We start from the raw sequence: 17,960 nt of genomic DNA on the forward strand, positions 1-17,960 counted from the left end.
CTGGGAAACCTTTGGCATAGAAACATGTGTGTACTTAGGTTGCAGCATGTATACAGCCACAGAAATTCACAGCCTACTGACCACACTGCGTGTTACAACAAGCAGATGTTGGACCGTCTAATCCCATACACATACACATACACACACAATAAGCGATCCAGCTGTCACAGTGCTGGTGTAATATGGACACTTTCTCAGAAACAGTCAAAGTGATCCTGATAAGAGCAAGTGCCACTGGGGGTGGATGTTTTAGTGCTCATCCACCTATATGACCCAGCTTAAGGTAGTTGGCAGAAATTATACATTACTTCATTTATAAACAAAACACCACACTGTGATTCCTCCAAGTCGCTCCTTAAAGCTTCCACAAAGCCTTTACTTAAACTTTACTTATGTAATATTTTCCTGAACTGATGAGAGTAATCAGGAGGAGCAGTCTGCTGCTGAATGTGCTTGGCATGTGTCCGGGTGTCATCAAGCTGTTTTTCCACATTGGGTAACGTTATTTGGAAGATTCTTCTCACAGACCCTACTACTGATAATACTGGTAAAATACACTTTAGGTATTTAATGATAGTGTTTAATGTGATTAATATTTAGTTAAGTTTACTAATGATTTTGACAACCCTCTTGTCTATAGAACTATTTTCAGTACCGTGTTGCAGATAATGTGTTTATGGGTAGTGTGGTTTTGCATGTGTACAAGGAGGGGCGCTGTTTATAGTGGTTAACCAACACACTGAAGAAAGGGGGGTTGACCTATAAACAAAAGTACAGCTAAATGTTCTCATGATCCCAGAAATAAACAGGTGGAAATCCCCTAAAGAATAATCAGCTACCTCTTTATGTTATGTAAACTATTTTACATAAATATTTTTTAACCTTTGAAGAGTTTTCATGGCAATTGTGCTATACATTAAATTTGCATTTCGTAATGATGTGCAATTACTCTACAATATGATGTTTTTTTTACAGTGTATTGAATATATGAAGTCAACCTTCTGTATATTTTCTGTTTAAATCACTGTCAAATGGTAAAAATGTACTAAAATGTGTGTTTTTTATATTTCCACAAACAAGTAGTATAATTAATTGTAGTAATTTCACTTCATAATTTGTAAATTACATGTGTTGCTTTTTTAATTACAAACTACATCATCACAAAGCAATGTTTTAAATGGGGAAATGGAGCATTTATTAGGGAAATGTATGGCTTTTATAAACAGGTGTACATTAGACCCGTCTGAAGCAGCCACACACTGTAAATGAAAACAACAGCAACTCTACATTCATTGTTCAAAATTAAAGCATCCTTACTTTTCCTAATTGCAGCTTAAAATGGAATTGCAATTTATATTATTTAATGAAAATGATCGGGTTCTAAATGATTTGGAGCATTTCTATTGGTCGTGATATTTACACTCATTTAAAGGACAGCTGATATTTTTGAAATAAAAAAGTGAAATGAAAACCTACAGTGGTTGTAGTTAAGGCATGAACATCGTGAAGTGTTTATTATACAGGGTTTTGTTTGTATGCTTCTACTTTCAGTGACCTTTGTGTGTTCTTTTTATTTTTTTACAGGCTATGTACATGTTCTATGCCCTGGCTTTGGTGTGTGATGACTACTTTGTGCCCTCCTTGGAGAAGATTTGTGAGGTAAACTATTCATTAAATCTAGGGTCATTCGATGTTGCTTTGTACTAAACATTTCAGCTGACCCTCTCTCACTTTGTTTTGTGTGTGTGTGTGTGTGTTTGTGTGTGTGTGTGTGTGTGTGTTTGTTGTTTAGCGCCTGCACCTCAGTGAAGATGTCGCTGGAGCGACGTTCATGGCAGCGGGCAGCTCTGCTCCTGAACTCTTCACCTCTGTCATAGGTAAAGTCTGCTGCTGTCCTCCTTCCACAGTGTCAGTCAGCAGCTCTTGCTCTTAGCTTCAAGCAGACAGGAGGCACCTTGTGACTTTTACTGAGCTGTAACCTTTGCTCTGTAGGAGTGTTCATCACCAAAGGAGACGTGGGAGTGGGAACAATTGTGGGCTCTGCTGTTTTCAATGTACTCTGCATCATTGGGGTGTGTGGGATCTTTGCAGGACAGGTAACTGTCAGTCTCTTCATACTCTCAGTAAAGTTGTCACTGGGCTGGTGTTTTTTGTGTCTCTGGGGTGGGGGGGGGTCACATAATTGTATGGCATTTTTTGAAATTTGTATGTATGAAATTTGTCTGTATGAACAGAAATGTTTTCCATTCTACTTATGTCATACCACCCATTTAACTTCAAACACGTCATTTGAATTAGTTATGAAAAGTACAGTGTACATTTGGAATGTTTTGTCTTGTGAAAGGTACATGTCCAGTCCCTTTTTTCCTGATAGTTTACTGTGTGTGCTGTACATTCAGATTCAACACTAACATTTCTTTTCATATACCTCCCTATGATATGCAATATATTATTATGATAATATTATATTGTATTTTATTATTATTTTTACATATTTCTTTAAACACTTTCTTAAAGGAAAACTAGGTAAGATTTGAGTGTTTTACTTTTGGGGCTCTCCCTAGTGTAATTTTTACAGCACTGTACTAAAATCAATGGGGAGGGGAAGGGAGGTTTCTACCTTCCTCCAAAAGTTACACAGTGCTGTGTCTCCAGTAGGCGTCACTTTAGCACAGGTAGTGTCGCAGTCACACAGCTCCAGGGACCTGGAGGTTGTGGGTTCGAGTCCCGCACCGGGTGACTGTCTGTGAGGAGTTTGGTGTGTTCTCCCCGTGTTCGCGTGGGTTTCCTCCGGGTGCTCCGGTTTCCTCCCACAGTCCAAACACACACGTTGGTAGGTGGATTGGTGACTCAAAGAGTGTCCGTAGGTGTGTGAGTGAATGTGTGAGTGTGTGTGTGTCGCCCTGTGAAGGACTGGCGCCCCCTCCAGGGTATGTTCCTGCCTTGCACTCAATGATTCCGGGTAGGCTCCGGACCCACCGCAACCCTGAACAGGATAAGCGCTTACATATATTCTTACATATATACTTCACTTGATAATTCATTCATTCTTTGTAACTGCATAAACCTGTTACAAATTCTGAAAAAAATGTCGGACTGAAGTACAGTCTCAGGAGTAATGACACAGCCCATTTTATCCTCTTGTTGTGTTGTGAGCACTTATCAGCACTTAGACCTTTCAGGTGTTTAAACCACCTCCAGGGGAAAAAGATTTTTCAATATGTGCTTTTTACAACAGTCAGAAAAGAAAACTGTCAAATCATTATTTAGAAAAAAACACTGAAACCTCATGCCAAGGAAAACACTTCAAGAAACACGGCGGTGAATGTTGCAAAGTATACTTAATATTGATGTCAACACTTTATGCTACAATTACAGGCCTGGTGATATATTACGTTTCAATCAAGCGATACACACACACACACACACACACCAATCAATCATAATATTATGACCACATCCTTGTTTCTACACTCACTGTCCATTTTCTCAGCTCCAGATTGCAGTGTAATTCGCATGTTGGTCTGCATACTTTTTTGACCCTTTATACCAGTGTTTCTCAAAGTGCGGGGCGCACCCCACTAGTGGGGAGTGTAGGTATTGCAGGTGGGACACAAGGAATCTAAAGAAACGAGCATTTCTTTATTAATGAGCCCATTTTTATTAATGCCTTTCTGTTTTGCCTATAAAGCTTACTCAGTAACAAGCACCTACTAACAATGGATTCATTAATAGCTACAAATAACAAAAGAGCACTATATAGGAGACCAGAAAGACGTAGCTTGCCTGGAACCAAAATATGCTTTTATTTGCAAACATTCATTTTAAAAATGAACCACTGAGATTAACGCATTTTGGCTGTGAGTCAGACACAGGGTGGGGCTTCTTCCATTAGTCTCTGGCCGTGTCACAAGCTGCACACTTCTGCACTGAATAGTGTGAAAAAAACAATGGGACACAGCCTCACTCTCTAACATTAATGTGAATTAAATGATGTTAGACATAATTATAAATGCAATATTTCACTTCCTTATTCACATAGGAATCAGCTTATAGCTACCTAATATTTTGGGTAAGGGGTGGGCTTTGACTCAGCAAATATGTCCCCCACCAATATCAAACTCACTCCTACGTCCTTCCACCCCACGACAGGTGGGGCACAGCAATTCCCTTTCATCTGAGGTGAGGAATGATAAAACAAGTTTTAGAATCACTGCTTTACATCCGCATTTTCAGTATTCAGGGCCTCCACAGAGCAGGTGTAAATTGGGTGTTGTGGTGGTCATGTCCTATCTGTTTAGCCTTCATCATCTTTGTTTCACACTCATAATTCTTCTAGACAATTACTTGTCTAAGATTTCTATCTCTCTCTCTCTGTCTGTCTCTCTCTCTCTCTCTCTCTCTCTCTCTCTCTCTCTCTGTCTGTCTGTCTCTCTCTCTCTCTCTCTCTCTCTCTCTCTCTCTCTCTTTTACGCTCGTTCTCTCTATCTCTCTCTCTCTCTCCCTCTCTCTCTCTCTCTCTGTCTGTCTGTCTGTCTCTCTCTCTCTCTCTCTCTCTCTCTTTCACTCACTCACACACACACGCGCACACACACACACACAAATAAAGCTCCACAACCCTTGATGCTTATACACATGCGTAAGGACTGACCTCTGAGAGAAAGGAGCAAGGCTAAAGGAGGTGTAGAGCAGGTGTGCTGTCAGTGTAGAGTTAAAAGCCCCTCAACCGCCTGGGGTTGCCATGGCAATGATGAAAGCGCAGCGAGAGAGTGAGAGAGAAAGTGTGGGTGGGTGGTACCTGCAGTGGTGGTGCGCCACTTCCGCTGAATCGTTGACGACTTTTTATAGCAGGCATCCACTCTTCATGTCAGTATGACACATTTCCAGTAGGCTCCTTTCCTTTCAATCGCAGACTTGATATGTACAGAGGAAGGGAAGTCTGGCTATACATGGTAACGTCCACTCCTTCCTAGCGTCTACTCACTTATCATAATCAGCAATGTGTTTTCTTGATCACATTTGCTTACATGGGAAGGCCTTGAGATAAGCCAAAACCCTTCCCCAATAACAGTCCTGAAATCTAGATTACACATTATATAAGTCATAACAACATTTTCCAATCCCCTAATACAGTCAGCTTTGACGGGCGTTTGTTTAAGTTGGACACTGACCGTCTACATGTGAAAATGTGCTGTGTCACCCTTAATGCTTTCTTTCTTTCTCTCTCTCTCTCTCTCTCTCTCTCTCTCTCTCTCTCTCACACACACACACACACACACACACACACACACACACACAAACACACTCAGACTCTGATCGAGTGACACATCAAGGCTTAAACCTGATGTAGATTAAATGATAAAGGAAGTCTACAGGTACTGTCTATGATCTGAATTATACCTCTCTCTGAAGATAAAAGCATATAGACCGAGCTGGATAGAGCAAACAAATAAATGGCTTTTATGGGCCTCATCATTGAGACATATGATGCTTACTGCTGACTTCACTGAAAAACCAATCTGCTTTTAGAAGTCTTTAACAATATTGAGAGACACATCTAATAAAGCACTGCTAAAATATTGAAATATCATAGACGCCTTCATTCTTTGCCTTTAGAGTTTCAGTGTTTCAAAGACTATATACATATATATATATATATATTTCATCTGTAGATCACTCTCAAATGTTGGTTGCATTATCTGCTCCCTGCAGTCTTGGTAATCTTGGCTAAAAATGTAAAAACCCATCCATAAAACTCACCAGTCAATATACAGTACCTTCTCCACAACTCAGTTTCAAGTTTCAGTGTTTTTTTATTTTATTACATATTTATGTCTATCTTTCTTTCTTTCTTTCTTTCTTTGAGAACACATCCAAAACACAGGTTTTAAGGTTGGAATATTTAAAATAGCTGTAGGGGGGACAAACATAATAATTTGACTACTTATGTGCTTATAGAACCATCCATCCATTATCTGTAAGCACTTATCCAGTTCAGGGTCACGGTGGGTCCAGAGCCTACCTGGAATCATTGGGCGCAAGGCGGGAATACACCCTGGAGGGGGCGCCAGTCCTTCACAGGGCAACACACACACACACATTCACTCACACCTACGGACACTTTTGAGTCACCAATCCACCTACTAATGTGTGTTTTTGGACTGTGGGAGGAAACCGGAGCACCCGGAAGAAACCCACGCGGACACAGGGAGAACACACCAAACTCCTTACAGACAGTCACCTGGAGCGGGACTCACTTATAAAACCAGTATTATGTATTAGTTTCTATTATATGTTCCTTGCCTTTTTTCTGTCACTGACTTGACAGCTTGTACTTTGGAATTAGTAACTATATAAACAACTGGAAGTGTATTCTCTGACTTTGCATAGTGCTTCATAACACAGAATATAAGAGCAATCTGTACAAGTTGAAGGGATGGCAGAGGATGTAAAGGCATAAATCAAGTCAGTCATGGTGGTGTCGTGCTCCGTGTTCAGGGCTCTGCATTTGCTGCTTCCTCTCACACTGCCTCTCTCTGTGTTTCCTTCCTCCTGTGCACAGGCGGTGCGGCTCTCCCGTTGGACACTAATGAGAGACTCTTCTTACTACACTATCTCTGTGGCCACTCTCATTGTGGTGAGTAGAAGCTCTAAGTGCTTTCTGCTGCTCTTGTGATGCTCTAGGGTCTCCTCACACAGCCGTAGAGCCTCTCTAGGGGCATGTAGCTGACATTACACACTTCTTTATTTACATTCCTTGCAAGTGTCTTCAAGGCAGAGCAATGCAAACACATGTACTTATCACAGCAGGCCACATTAATCTACTCTAGAACAGGGTACTGGGATTATTAGCACTGCTTTGATGCATTCATATAGTGAATGGTTAACATTACACATTGTTTTAACATCTCTAATAAAATCTCAGTTTTGTTATTTTGTGTGTTTTAAAAGAGCCAGTGTTTACTAAGAGTTTTCTCCCTGGCTCTGCTCTTAATAAACAATAGATGGACAAAGTGATCTGTCTAACAATCACTTTGTGGCAATCTTTTAATTATTCGTTTAAGTTAAATACCGAGTCTAGAATAACTGAGACTCACAAGGCAGCACACAGTTAAAGTCTTGAATCAAAGCCTAGTGTTAGATTTTATTGCCCTCTGCTGGTTTGTTTCTGTCAACGCAGCCTTTGTGGTTACTGCAGTCCAATGTTTGCTCTCTGGAATTCAGACATAAAGGGTATTGGTAGTAAAGGGTATCAGTAACTCTAATATTCTCCACAGGCTTTACATAAGTACTGAAACATTGCTGTGAGGATTTGATGGCATTTGGTTAAGCCCCATAAATGTTGGTGAGGTTTTGTCCTGATGCTGAATGATTAGTTCTGAGTGCTCCAGAACCCGGGCACATGGGCAGCTGACCCACTGTGTTGGTCTTTGCTTTGTATAGAGATTAAACTGTGTGTACTTTAGGGCCAGGATCGAAAAACACTTTACTTTTATCAAGTGCAGATTACAACACTAAAGACATTACCTTTCTTTTCTCAGTTCATCTACGATGAGAAGGTGACTTGGTGAGTAACATGTTCTTGCCTTTTTTTGCACATTACACCACAGCATCCAGAGATCTGCTTTGCTGAGCTAATTTTTTCTGGATGCTATTGTTGTAGTTATTGATTATTGAGTTACTATATATGGTGAGATGTGTCTGAATACGTTTGCATTTGTTATATTTTAAGGTGGGAATCCCTGGTTTTGATCCTGATGTACTTGGTTTACATTTTAATAATGAAGTAAGTAATTGATATTTTGTGTATGTTGTTTCTGATTTTAAGGATTTCATGATTATTTTATCCAACTCTATTTTGTCGTCATAAAAAAGATATTTGTGCCACACCTAAAACTGTATTAAATCCACAATTTATTTTTTCAGAGCTCATAGAGGACAGACTAATTTCCAATTACCCTGCATTTACCTGGTCAAATCAATACAAAAAAAAGTTGAATTGACTTTGCCTGTGGCGTTTTTACTCTGTAATTGTCTGATCTATGTTATACAACTCAAATAAAATGAGAATAACAGTGTTTCACAATTTAACATAATAAAACCAGTCAAAAGGTCTGTAAAGACACTGATATGTATCATGTGTTTACAGTTTGATTAATTATATGAATTCCCAAGTAGAAAAGGGAATTTTGTAAAGTCTGTGTATTATTCACTGTTCAGGTGTAACTCGCATGTGGTGCACTACATTGAGCGGAGGAAGAAGAACTCCACAAATCTGGGGAATGGCACGGCCAGCAACACAGACCTGGATGATGGATGTGACGCTACCGCTGTGCTCCTCAAGAAAGGTACCTAGAACAGAAAATACGCCGTATGGTTATTATACAAAGCACATTATTACTAGTTACACAGACAGAGAGTGATGGATAATTTAATTCTCTCCTCTATCCCGTCTCCAGCCAACTTCCACAGGAAGCCCTCTGTGCTGATGGTGGACGAGCTGCTGTCAGCGTATCCACACCAGCTCTCCTTCTCAGAGGCTGGAATGAGGATCATGATCACCAGCCACTTCTCTCCACGCACTCGCCTCACCATGGCCTCCCGCATGCTCATCACCGAGGTATACACATGCACACACCCACACCTGTACAGACACAATAACACACACAGATGCATGCTGTGGGAGACAGAAGCCTGAGAAAACAATGGGGGAAAAATGCCTCAACATAATAAAAAACTAATATTTGAAATCAGCAAGGGGGATTCCATCCATCCATTATCTGTAACCGCTTATCCAATTTTAGGGTCGCGGGGGGGTCCAGAGCCTACCTGGAATCATCGGGCGCAAGGCGGGAATACACCCTGGAGGGGACGCCAGTCCTTCACAGGGCAACACAGACACACACACATTCCCTCGCACACTCACACCTACAGACACTTTCGAGTCGCCAATCCACCTGCAACGTGTGTTTTTGGACTGTGGGAGGAAACCAGAGCACCCGGAGGAAACCCACGCAGACACGGGGACAACACACCAACTCCTCACAGACAGTCACCCGGAGCGGGAATCGAACCCAAAACCTCCAGGCCCCTGGAGCTGTGTGACACAGGAGTTTGGTGTGTTCTCCCCGTGTCCGTGTGGGTTTCCTCCGGGTGCTCCGGTTTCCTCCCACAGTCCAAAAATCCAAAAACACATGTTGATAGGTGGATTGGCGACTTAAAAGTGTCCATAGGTGTGAGTGTGTGTGTTGCCCTGTGAAGGACTGGTGCCCCCTCCAGGGTGTATTCCCGCCTTGCGCCCAATGATTCCAGGTAAGCTCTGGAACCACCCTGACCTGGATAAGCGCTTACAAATAATGAATGAATGAATTCATTAATGTATTATTTGGGGTTACTATATATACTTAGCAAATTTGTGACATTGACCATGTTGATGTTAAGACTCTCAGATGGATTTAATTTATTCATTACATACTTATGGAATCAGTGCCAGCTGATTTAATTAAATATATTTTATTTATATATATTTATTTGATTTGTTTTTTATTTGCTTGTCTGTGTAATAATTCACTGCATGATTTACAATTAGGAAATCTTGTATGGAATATTGGTAAGTGGAATTAGATATCATGAAAAATCTGACAGTTCAATAAAACTCAAAACCTTCTGATGTGTGTATTGTGTGTGTGTGTGTGTGTGTGTGCACTTGCAGAGGCAGCGTCTGATAAACGGTCGTTTCAGTAACGGGGACTCAGAGGTGACGGTGAAGATCCCAGGTCGGCGCAGCGTGGAGAACGGTCTGGTGTCTGTGGAGCGAGGCCTGAATGGACGTAGGGGTGGTCACCATGATGATGAGAGGGGTGGGGCTGATGGAGGAACAGATACAGAGAATGAGAACGAGGACAATGAGAACAATGAGAATGACGGAGAAGAGGAAGAAGACGACAATGAGGGACCCTTTGTTCCCCACCGTTGCCCAGGTAGAGTTAGTGACAGTCACAGTTCAGTGAAGGACCTTGATCATTGTGTTTAACTGGTTAAAATGTTCTACTTATGTTATTAATCTCTTTTACTTCAGATTTTTCAACTTTTTTGCCTAAATAGTTCATTCAATATTTTTCAGATATTTATAATATTTAAAATGGAGACTCATAGTTTATGTTCAAATGTCCATGCCACATTACGTCCAAATGCACGTTCATGGTCTGTAACCACTTACTCAGCTCAGGGTTGCGTTGGGTCCGGAGCCTACTTGGAACACACCCTGGAGGTGGCGGCAGTCCATCACAGGGCAACACACACTCACACATTCACTCACACCTATGGATACAGAGTCACCAATCCATTTACCTACGTGTGTTTTTACTGTGGGAGGAAACCAGAGCACCCGGAGGAAACCCTCGCAGACACAGGGAGAACACACCACACTCCTCACAGACATTGACCCACAGTGGGGCTCTGATACATATGACATGTTTTGCTATTTCACCCAGCTTTAGGACAAGGACATGTTAATAATATAATAACATACAAAAAATAAATCACCAACATGTTCTCTCTCTCTCTCTCTCTCTCTCTCTCTCTGTGTGTGTGTGCGTGTGGGTGTGTGTGTGTGTGTGTGTGTGTGTATGAATATTTATGCAGGTGGGGTTTGCAATAAGTTCAAGTGGATGCTGGCATGGCCATTGAGTCTCCTGCTGTTCTTAACTGTGCCCAACTGTGCCTCTCCTCGCTGGGAGCGCTGGTTCATGGTCACATTCATCTCATCCACACTCTGGATCGCTGGCTTCTCTTACATCATGGTCTGGATGGTAAGATCACCCACTTTCTGTTTCAGTGAATGGTCTTTGCTAAGTGCTTTAATATCTTTATTTTCCATGCAAGCATCTGATGCTATTTCTCCTCTTTCATCAGGTCACAGTTATTGGGTTTACTCTGGGCATTCCAGATGTTATCATGGGCATCACATTCTTGGCTGCAGGCACCAGTGTCCCTGACTGTATGGCAAGCCTTATTGTAGCACGACAAGGTGGGCACATTGGAGGAACCCAACCAAAAATGAATTAGTGGTTAATTCTGATGCTAATGTCAGAATAATTTAAAAAAGTATAATGGAATGATTCTCACCACTATCTGTCACTCTATTTGCAAATGTCCATAATACAATGTCTAATGTGAAATATTCCTGCTCTAAATGCATATACAATGTTCTGTTGCTTATGTTTATTTCCCTCTTAATGAAATATTCATAAAAGCATTCATAAAAGGCAATTTCAGCTCTTTGTTCACAATGACCCAAATTCCTGTACATGCAGTTCTCTGCTGGTGAAGTTTTACTAACACCAATCCTCTCTCTCTTACTGTTGGACAGGCCTTGGAGACATGGCAGTATCTAATTCCATTGGCAGTAATGTGTTTGATATCCTGGTTGGCCTGGGCCTGCCCTGGGCCCTGCAGACTCTGGCTATTGACTATGGCTCAACTGTAAGTATCATCAATCTCTCTGTGATCTTATAGGAATATAGTATAATATATAATCCAGAATGCTCTGAATTCACCTAGGAATCTATGACTAAGGAGACAAAATGATCATATGGTATTTCATGTGAATATTTCAGGTTACAGTGGGTAATTTAATTCATAAATCTGGACATGTGCAGTTATATTCATGCTTATATTTTCATGAAAAAAAAGAAATGCTTCTAAATTCATTGGCAAAACATCTTAAATTAACTTTCACTACCAGCTAAGACTGTACTTCTTCTCTTGTAAAGTTGCAATTGTGGAAATACAAGGTTTTGTTATATCAAACATGATTTCTGACATTTCACATTGACCAGTCTTACCCTTGGTGAATTCCAGAAGGGGTCTGTTGTCACCTTGAGAAATGTATTCTGCTGATATCCCAGAGTCTTGTTAGAATATAACATGCTGATAAATACATTCACAGACATTAGTTTCCCATCATTACATCAACCTTTATCTTTTTCTTGAACACATTTACTGAGGAATGTTTTTTTTATATCAGCATTAGCTCCTCCTCCTGTCTTTCCACTGCCAGCAAGCACATTTCCCTAAGTTGTGTATGGCAGTAAGATGGAAGGAGTAATGGGATTTATCCAAGAGAAACATGGCTTTGTGTGCACCTGCTGGACAGCTTTGAGTTCTCGTCTGACCCATATTGAACACAGATGTTGAGATGTTGAGAATATTTCACCCCGTCTAGGAAAACTCAGAACACAGATGGTTCTTACTCAGATTGTTTTGGAGAGGAATAGAATTCCCTTCACAAAAGCATAGTCTTTGAGACATAGCTTTACATTATCCTTTATCAAACAAATGTATCCAAGCACTTATCCTCCTGAAACAGCTTTAAACCATCGTGGAGCATGGAATATTCCTTAAGGTCACGTCAACTATAAATGGCATGTTTTCAATCTCCCGTGTCTTTCTTTGTGATGGTCAACAAACAGAAACTAGGTGCTCCTATCACTGCGAAGATCATTTTATCTCTATCAGAATGTCCATCAACAGCTTAAAATATCTTGGAATTTCTTTCTTTAACCAGTAGAGGGCAGTAGTATTTGCACATCATGGCTCTTTAATGTTAGCTCTTCAAAAGGCCAGAAATGAGTTTTATTATGATTGTACTGGATGGGTCTGCACACATGGGACCTATAGCTTAGTCATAACCATGGTAAACCAGCTAGGATTTATAGTGGTAATGTGATTGAGTTGATTAGAGAAATATCTTACAAAGTAAGTTTGTATGTGTTTTAGTCCTTCTCGTGTAAACACATGCAGCCTGTTATAATCTATAAGTGGCATTAACTATTTTTAAACAGAGGTTTATTCTGAACTTTACAGTAATAAACAAACGGGACTGAATTATGGAGAGAGATTTTATGACGCGGGCGGCACAGTGGCGCAGCAGGTAGTCTCGCAGTCACACAGCTCCAGGGGCCTGGAGGTTGTGGGTTTGATTCCCGCTCCGGGTGACTGTCTGTGAGGAGTGTGGTGTGTTTCCTCCCACAGTCCAAAATCACACATTGGTAGGTGGATTGGTGACTCAAAAGTGTCCGTGTCCATGTCTGTGTTGCCCTGTGAAGGACTGGCGCCCCCTCCAGGGTGTATTTCTCCAGGGTGTATTCCTGCCTGGCTCTGGACACACTGCGATCCTGAACTGAATAAGAGCTTACAGATAATGAATGGTTTTATGAAGCACTGATGCTAAAGAGGACACCATTAATGTTATATAATGTTCCAATAACCTTTTCTGATATTCAGATTCACCTGAGCAGCAGAGGTCTCATTTTCTCAGTTGGACTGCTGTTGGCTTCTGTGTTTCTTACGGTGAGACATTTTAAACATTTAACTGACACAAGATATATCCATTTTCTGAGTTTGTCGTGGGCTGTAAATGTAATCACACTACCATGATGTTTTCCCCCTCTGTCTCTCTCAGATTGTTGGTGTGCATCTGAACAAGTGGACCCTGGACAAACGCCTGGGCTTCACGTGTCTCCTGCTGTACGCTGTTTTCCTGTGTTTCTCCATCCTAATTGAATTCAACGTCTTTATTTTCGTCAATCTGCCCACTTGCCAATGACATCGCTCCTCTTCACTTCCCTCCTCTGTCTCTCTCTTCGAGGACTCGTGCGATGGTCCTCCGTCTGAGGAAGATCTGATATGTCCTTTGTGAAAACTTTCTTTCTCAATCCCGCAATTCCTCTCTGATTTCACAATGCCGATGGAGCCCTGGGTCAGAGGCTTTGGCCAGTGGAGAGGGGAACAGAGCGGTGCACAGATCTGATCTAAGATACAGGACTTCTTAGACAGACACGGAGGTGAACCAAGATGACTACTGCCTGATTTGATGTGAAAACGACAACAAAAAAAAGAGGTTTTGAATATTTTCTAAGGATGAAATGAAGATATTGAATTATTATTGAAATATTATGAATATTATATCTATGATCTTTTATGATTATGTTTGTTTACTAGCTGCTAAACTGGCTGAGAAAAGGCTGGACTGAAGATTTGCCACGATGTACTGAGTACTTCTTAAGATGATAATCATCTAAACTATGATCATAAATATTGATATTTTAATGCATTTATGATTTTGAAAGATTTCTTAAGTGATTACTTTGGGACTAGCCAAAAAAAAAAAAAAAAGGTACAGGTGACCTGTTGTATATACGTCTGGACAGCTCTGATGTGGTTACCCGGGTGACTGGAGATTCCTCCCTTATCATGGGCATTATCCTCAACACCTCGTTCAGTCCTCCCTCCATAGCTGTGTCTGGATGGAAGGGATTGTTTGGAGGGAAACTGAAGTATGTTAAATGAGAATATGTTTACTTTTAAAACTAGAGGAAAAGATGAGGAAAGGTTAAAAGGTTGCTGTATGTGACAGGGTGTATAGTAGTTAATAATGTTTCCAGTTTCCAAGTTCTGGGCAGATTTTTTTGTTTTGTTTTTCCTGATGGTCTTGGGGGACTTTTTGATTAGCAGTGGTACAGGCCTAGATGCAAATATTTGGGGCAGATTTGTAGCCCCATGTATTTATGTTTAAAGTGAGAACATGCTGACCCTGGTATAAGGGATCTGTAAAAAAAAAAAAAAAAAAAAAAAGAAAAAAAGATGTTTACGAATAATTTGTTTTGTCGCTATTACTCTGTATATATTGAAGCAGAAATTCTTCTATTTAATAATTTATTGAAAAACTATTTATGTATATTAATTTCTTCTTGCAGTCCAAAAAAACAAAAACAAAACAAAAAAAAAAAACAAATCCACAGCTGTCCCAAAGAAGAGACCATTTTGGAGTTTCGGCCAAGCTATGTCACTTTATCTTTCAAAGCTTTGTGTCACATACATTTTAGTAATGTAGTTTGAGCATATCTGAGTGGTGTGGTCACAGATAGGGGTGACCAGAGACTGTGTGTGTGTGTGTGTGTGTGTGTGTGTGTGTGTGTGTGTTTGATAATCCCAGCTTTTCTGTTTTTAATAAAAACAATTTTCATGAATTACAAGCCCAAGTAGCTGATTAGCAGGAATGTATCCTGGTAAAATGAAGCTAATGTCTTTTTGATGCTTAAATTTTACGAAAACCTACCGTAACTCTCCACCCAAAATGGATCCTTTGATTTTTGAAGACATGCATCACTGGTCAAGAAGTTCAGTGTGTTTCAGAGAATACAACATCCACAACTCTGTAAGTTCTGAAAGCTCACCTGTTCGGATTACTCTCAGAGCTAACCCTGGATACCTGCTTAATATTCCGAGACATCAAAAGGATTTCACTTTTTCAGATGAATATCACTATCATGAATCTGCATAAGAACTCTGAACTGTGGTACAGCATTTATCATCTGCCACTGACCTTTGACCTATGGTACTTTATCTTGTTTTTACTGAGCTGCCACTGCTTGGATTTAGTGGTTCTCAAAACATAGGCATCAACTTTACACACTTCTCCATATCAGACGGCACATTACACGAACATGTGTTTTATGCACTGACCAGTTCACCTGCTCTAACTGTTCATATCGCACCAGTAGTTTAGCCACTATGAACTTAAACTCAGCAAAGTATTTTTATCATACACATCCACAAAAAAGATGTTTGTACTTTGTAATGCAAGATGTTTTGAACTCTGCTTTCAAATTTAGGACATGCATCAAATGATCTGATATGTACATACTTTAGCTCATAAAGGTAATGTTCAGCTTGTCAGCTCTCTGTTGACTCTTCATATATTTTCTTTTTGTATATTTAGCCACAGTCTCAGTAGAATCTTAATTTTGCTACTAGGATATAGACGTTAAAAAATGATTCTTAGCTCCACTGACTTCACCATAACGCGAAATCTGTTGGTATATGACCTTTATCTCTCTGGAAATATACGCCAGGAGACATGATACGCATAATATTCCCAAAAATGCAACAGCAGTATTAGTTTATAAGATTGAGCAATGTGCCACTTCTACTTAATGTAACGCTTGGTTTATTCAAGATAGAATGTATAATATGGAACTGTAATTCTTGGATAATAAGGGTTGTTAAATATTAGTTAGTTCATTTGTTGTTTTGTTGAAGGTTATATATATATTTAGAAGATTATTTAATATTTGTGGGGAAACAGGGTTCCGGTTAGAAATCCAGTTGATTTATAATGCAATAATAATAATTGTTAATGTGTATATATTTTATCTTGTTAGATTTGGAAAAGCCACAGCACACTTTACAGAACTGTATGGATTACCTATATATCTGCTTCAATAACAGGTGATTTTAGCAAAGTGTGCTTTGTTATATATTTAGATAAGGGCAGCAAATTAAAGTTTCTGAAGCAACAAAATTGGGTCCCACGGAACCACTGTAGTGCCACACCTTTCTGCATGCCCCAGTAACACATTGTTTCTCTCTTTTAAAAGAGGAAAGGCTAAATTGAGGTTTGTGGTTGACTCATTTTGTTTAAGGTCAGATTGTACACAAACCCTTGTCTTTATCAATGCTCTGTGGCCAGTTTCAGTCAAAGAAATGGTGTTCAGTTCTGTACTGTCCTGCTGTTCCTTTGTACGCACAATTATCTCACCAATTATAAGCAAGGGCAAGCACAACAGGTAAGCCCACACTTAGGGGCAGGACATTTCTCCAAATAAACTCCACCCAGATGTTCAGATCTGCTGGTGATCTTTAATAGACGAGAGCATTTTAAAATACAAATGTGATATTTACAGGGTGATGCTTTGCTGTACATATATACATAAATGTATTTATATTTTTTGTCTTAACCTGTATATCTGTTGACTATATTTTCATAGATACTGTATGATGTTTGGGTCCTCATTTCTGTTGTGTTTGGATTAAAATCCCCTTTGGTTTGATAATTCGCATGAGAATATTTTAATATAAGAACTTACTTCTGTTTATTATTGTATGATTGATGGACACTGAAGAGACAGCTGTGAAATTAGACCTCTTAGATCATTGCATGTTTTTTGTTTGTCTTTTTCTTTCAGGGGAAAACTGCTGGATCTTTGATTCTTCAGTGATGGAAACAGTAAAAGTTTAAATCTGCATTAATGGTCTATACATTGCAGAAAATCCTGGGAAATATTTGTTGGCTTTATGTACCGAAATCTTTTGTTAAGGTGTTTCAAGTGTATATCAGAGTACATTTTTGCTACTCAAGCATAAATAAAATATTTGCTAATGCCAAAGGTCTGCTGTTCTCATTTATTTGAGCAAAGACTGGTTCACTTTTGGGTGTTCAGAAAAGAATCGAGATATATCAATACTCAGAGTATTTATACAAAACTGGCAAACGTATCATTTTTATTCCACTCTATTTTACTTACAATATGCATTCAACATGAAAAATATCCCGTTTTTAAAAGTTATTTAATTAGAAAAGTAGGGCAGCACGGTGGCGCAGCAGGTAGTGTCGCAGTCCAACAGCTCCAGGGATTCAATTCTCAATTTGTGGGTTCAATTCTCGCTCCGGGTGTCTGTGAGGAGTTGGTGTTGTTGGATGGTGGTAGGTGGATTGGTGACTCCGTATGTCAGTATCCGTATGTGTTGTCCTGTGAAGGACTGGCGACCCCTCCAGGGTGTATTCCTGGATAAGTAAGGGTGTAACTGGATATGCCCTTACAGATAATTTATTCATTCATTATCTGTAAGTGCTTATCCAGTTCAGGGTCGCGGGGGTCCAGAGCCTACCTGGAATCATTGGGCACAAGGCGGGAATACACCCTGGAGGGGGCGCCAGTCCTTCACAGGGCCACACACACACTTACTTTTGAGTCGCCAATCCATCTACCTGTGGGAGGAAACCGGAGCACCCGGAGGAAACCCACGCGGACACAGGGAGAACACACCAACTCCTCACAGACAGTCACCCGGAGCTTTTATTTACTACAAATATTTGTTCAATGAAATATTAGTTG

General features: G+C 40.2%; 1 protein-coding gene across 2 annotated transcripts in view; it reads left to right on the forward strand.

Annotated features, from left to right (window-relative positions):
- The window catches only part of slc24a3 (solute carrier family 24 member 3), a 92,729-nt gene extending 75,505 nt beyond the window's left edge, over positions 1 to 17,224 (forward strand). Inside the window, exons 4-18 of one of the 2 annotated variants that reach the window (XR_010804078.1) lie at positions 1,585 to 1,659; positions 1,793 to 1,877; positions 1,993 to 2,096; positions 6,563 to 6,637; positions 7,542 to 7,567; positions 7,733 to 7,786; positions 8,221 to 8,348; positions 8,460 to 8,620; positions 9,713 to 9,980; positions 10,645 to 10,811; positions 10,915 to 11,029; positions 11,372 to 11,484; positions 13,288 to 13,353; positions 13,466 to 13,903; positions 14,005 to 17,224. Coding sequence is in view for 1 of the 2 variants with exons in the window: in XM_066679447.1 (XP_066535544.1) it covers positions 1,585 to 1,659; positions 1,793 to 1,877; positions 1,993 to 2,096; positions 6,563 to 6,637; positions 7,542 to 7,567; positions 7,733 to 7,786; positions 8,221 to 8,348; positions 8,460 to 8,620; positions 9,713 to 9,980; positions 10,645 to 10,811; positions 10,915 to 11,029; positions 11,372 to 11,484; positions 13,288 to 13,353; positions 13,466 to 13,609 (1,581 nt within the window). In the remaining variant the exon portion in view is untranslated. Of the gene's footprint in view, positions 1 to 1,584; positions 1,660 to 1,792; positions 1,878 to 1,992; positions 2,097 to 6,562; positions 6,638 to 7,541; positions 7,568 to 7,732; positions 7,787 to 8,220; positions 8,349 to 8,459; positions 8,621 to 9,712; positions 9,981 to 10,644; positions 10,812 to 10,914; positions 11,030 to 11,371; positions 11,485 to 13,287; positions 13,354 to 13,465 lie in introns of both variants that reach the window. The other variant, XM_066679447.1, reaches the window with a different exon arrangement.
- The last annotated feature ends 736 nt before the right edge of the window (positions 17,225 to 17,960 follow it).

The sequence above is a fragment of the Hoplias malabaricus genome, chromosome 8 (assembly GCF_029633855.1).
Source record: "Hoplias malabaricus isolate fHopMal1 chromosome 8, fHopMal1.hap1, whole genome shotgun sequence".
Classification (NCBI taxonomy): Eukaryota; Metazoa; Chordata; class Actinopteri; order Characiformes; family Erythrinidae; genus Hoplias; species Hoplias malabaricus.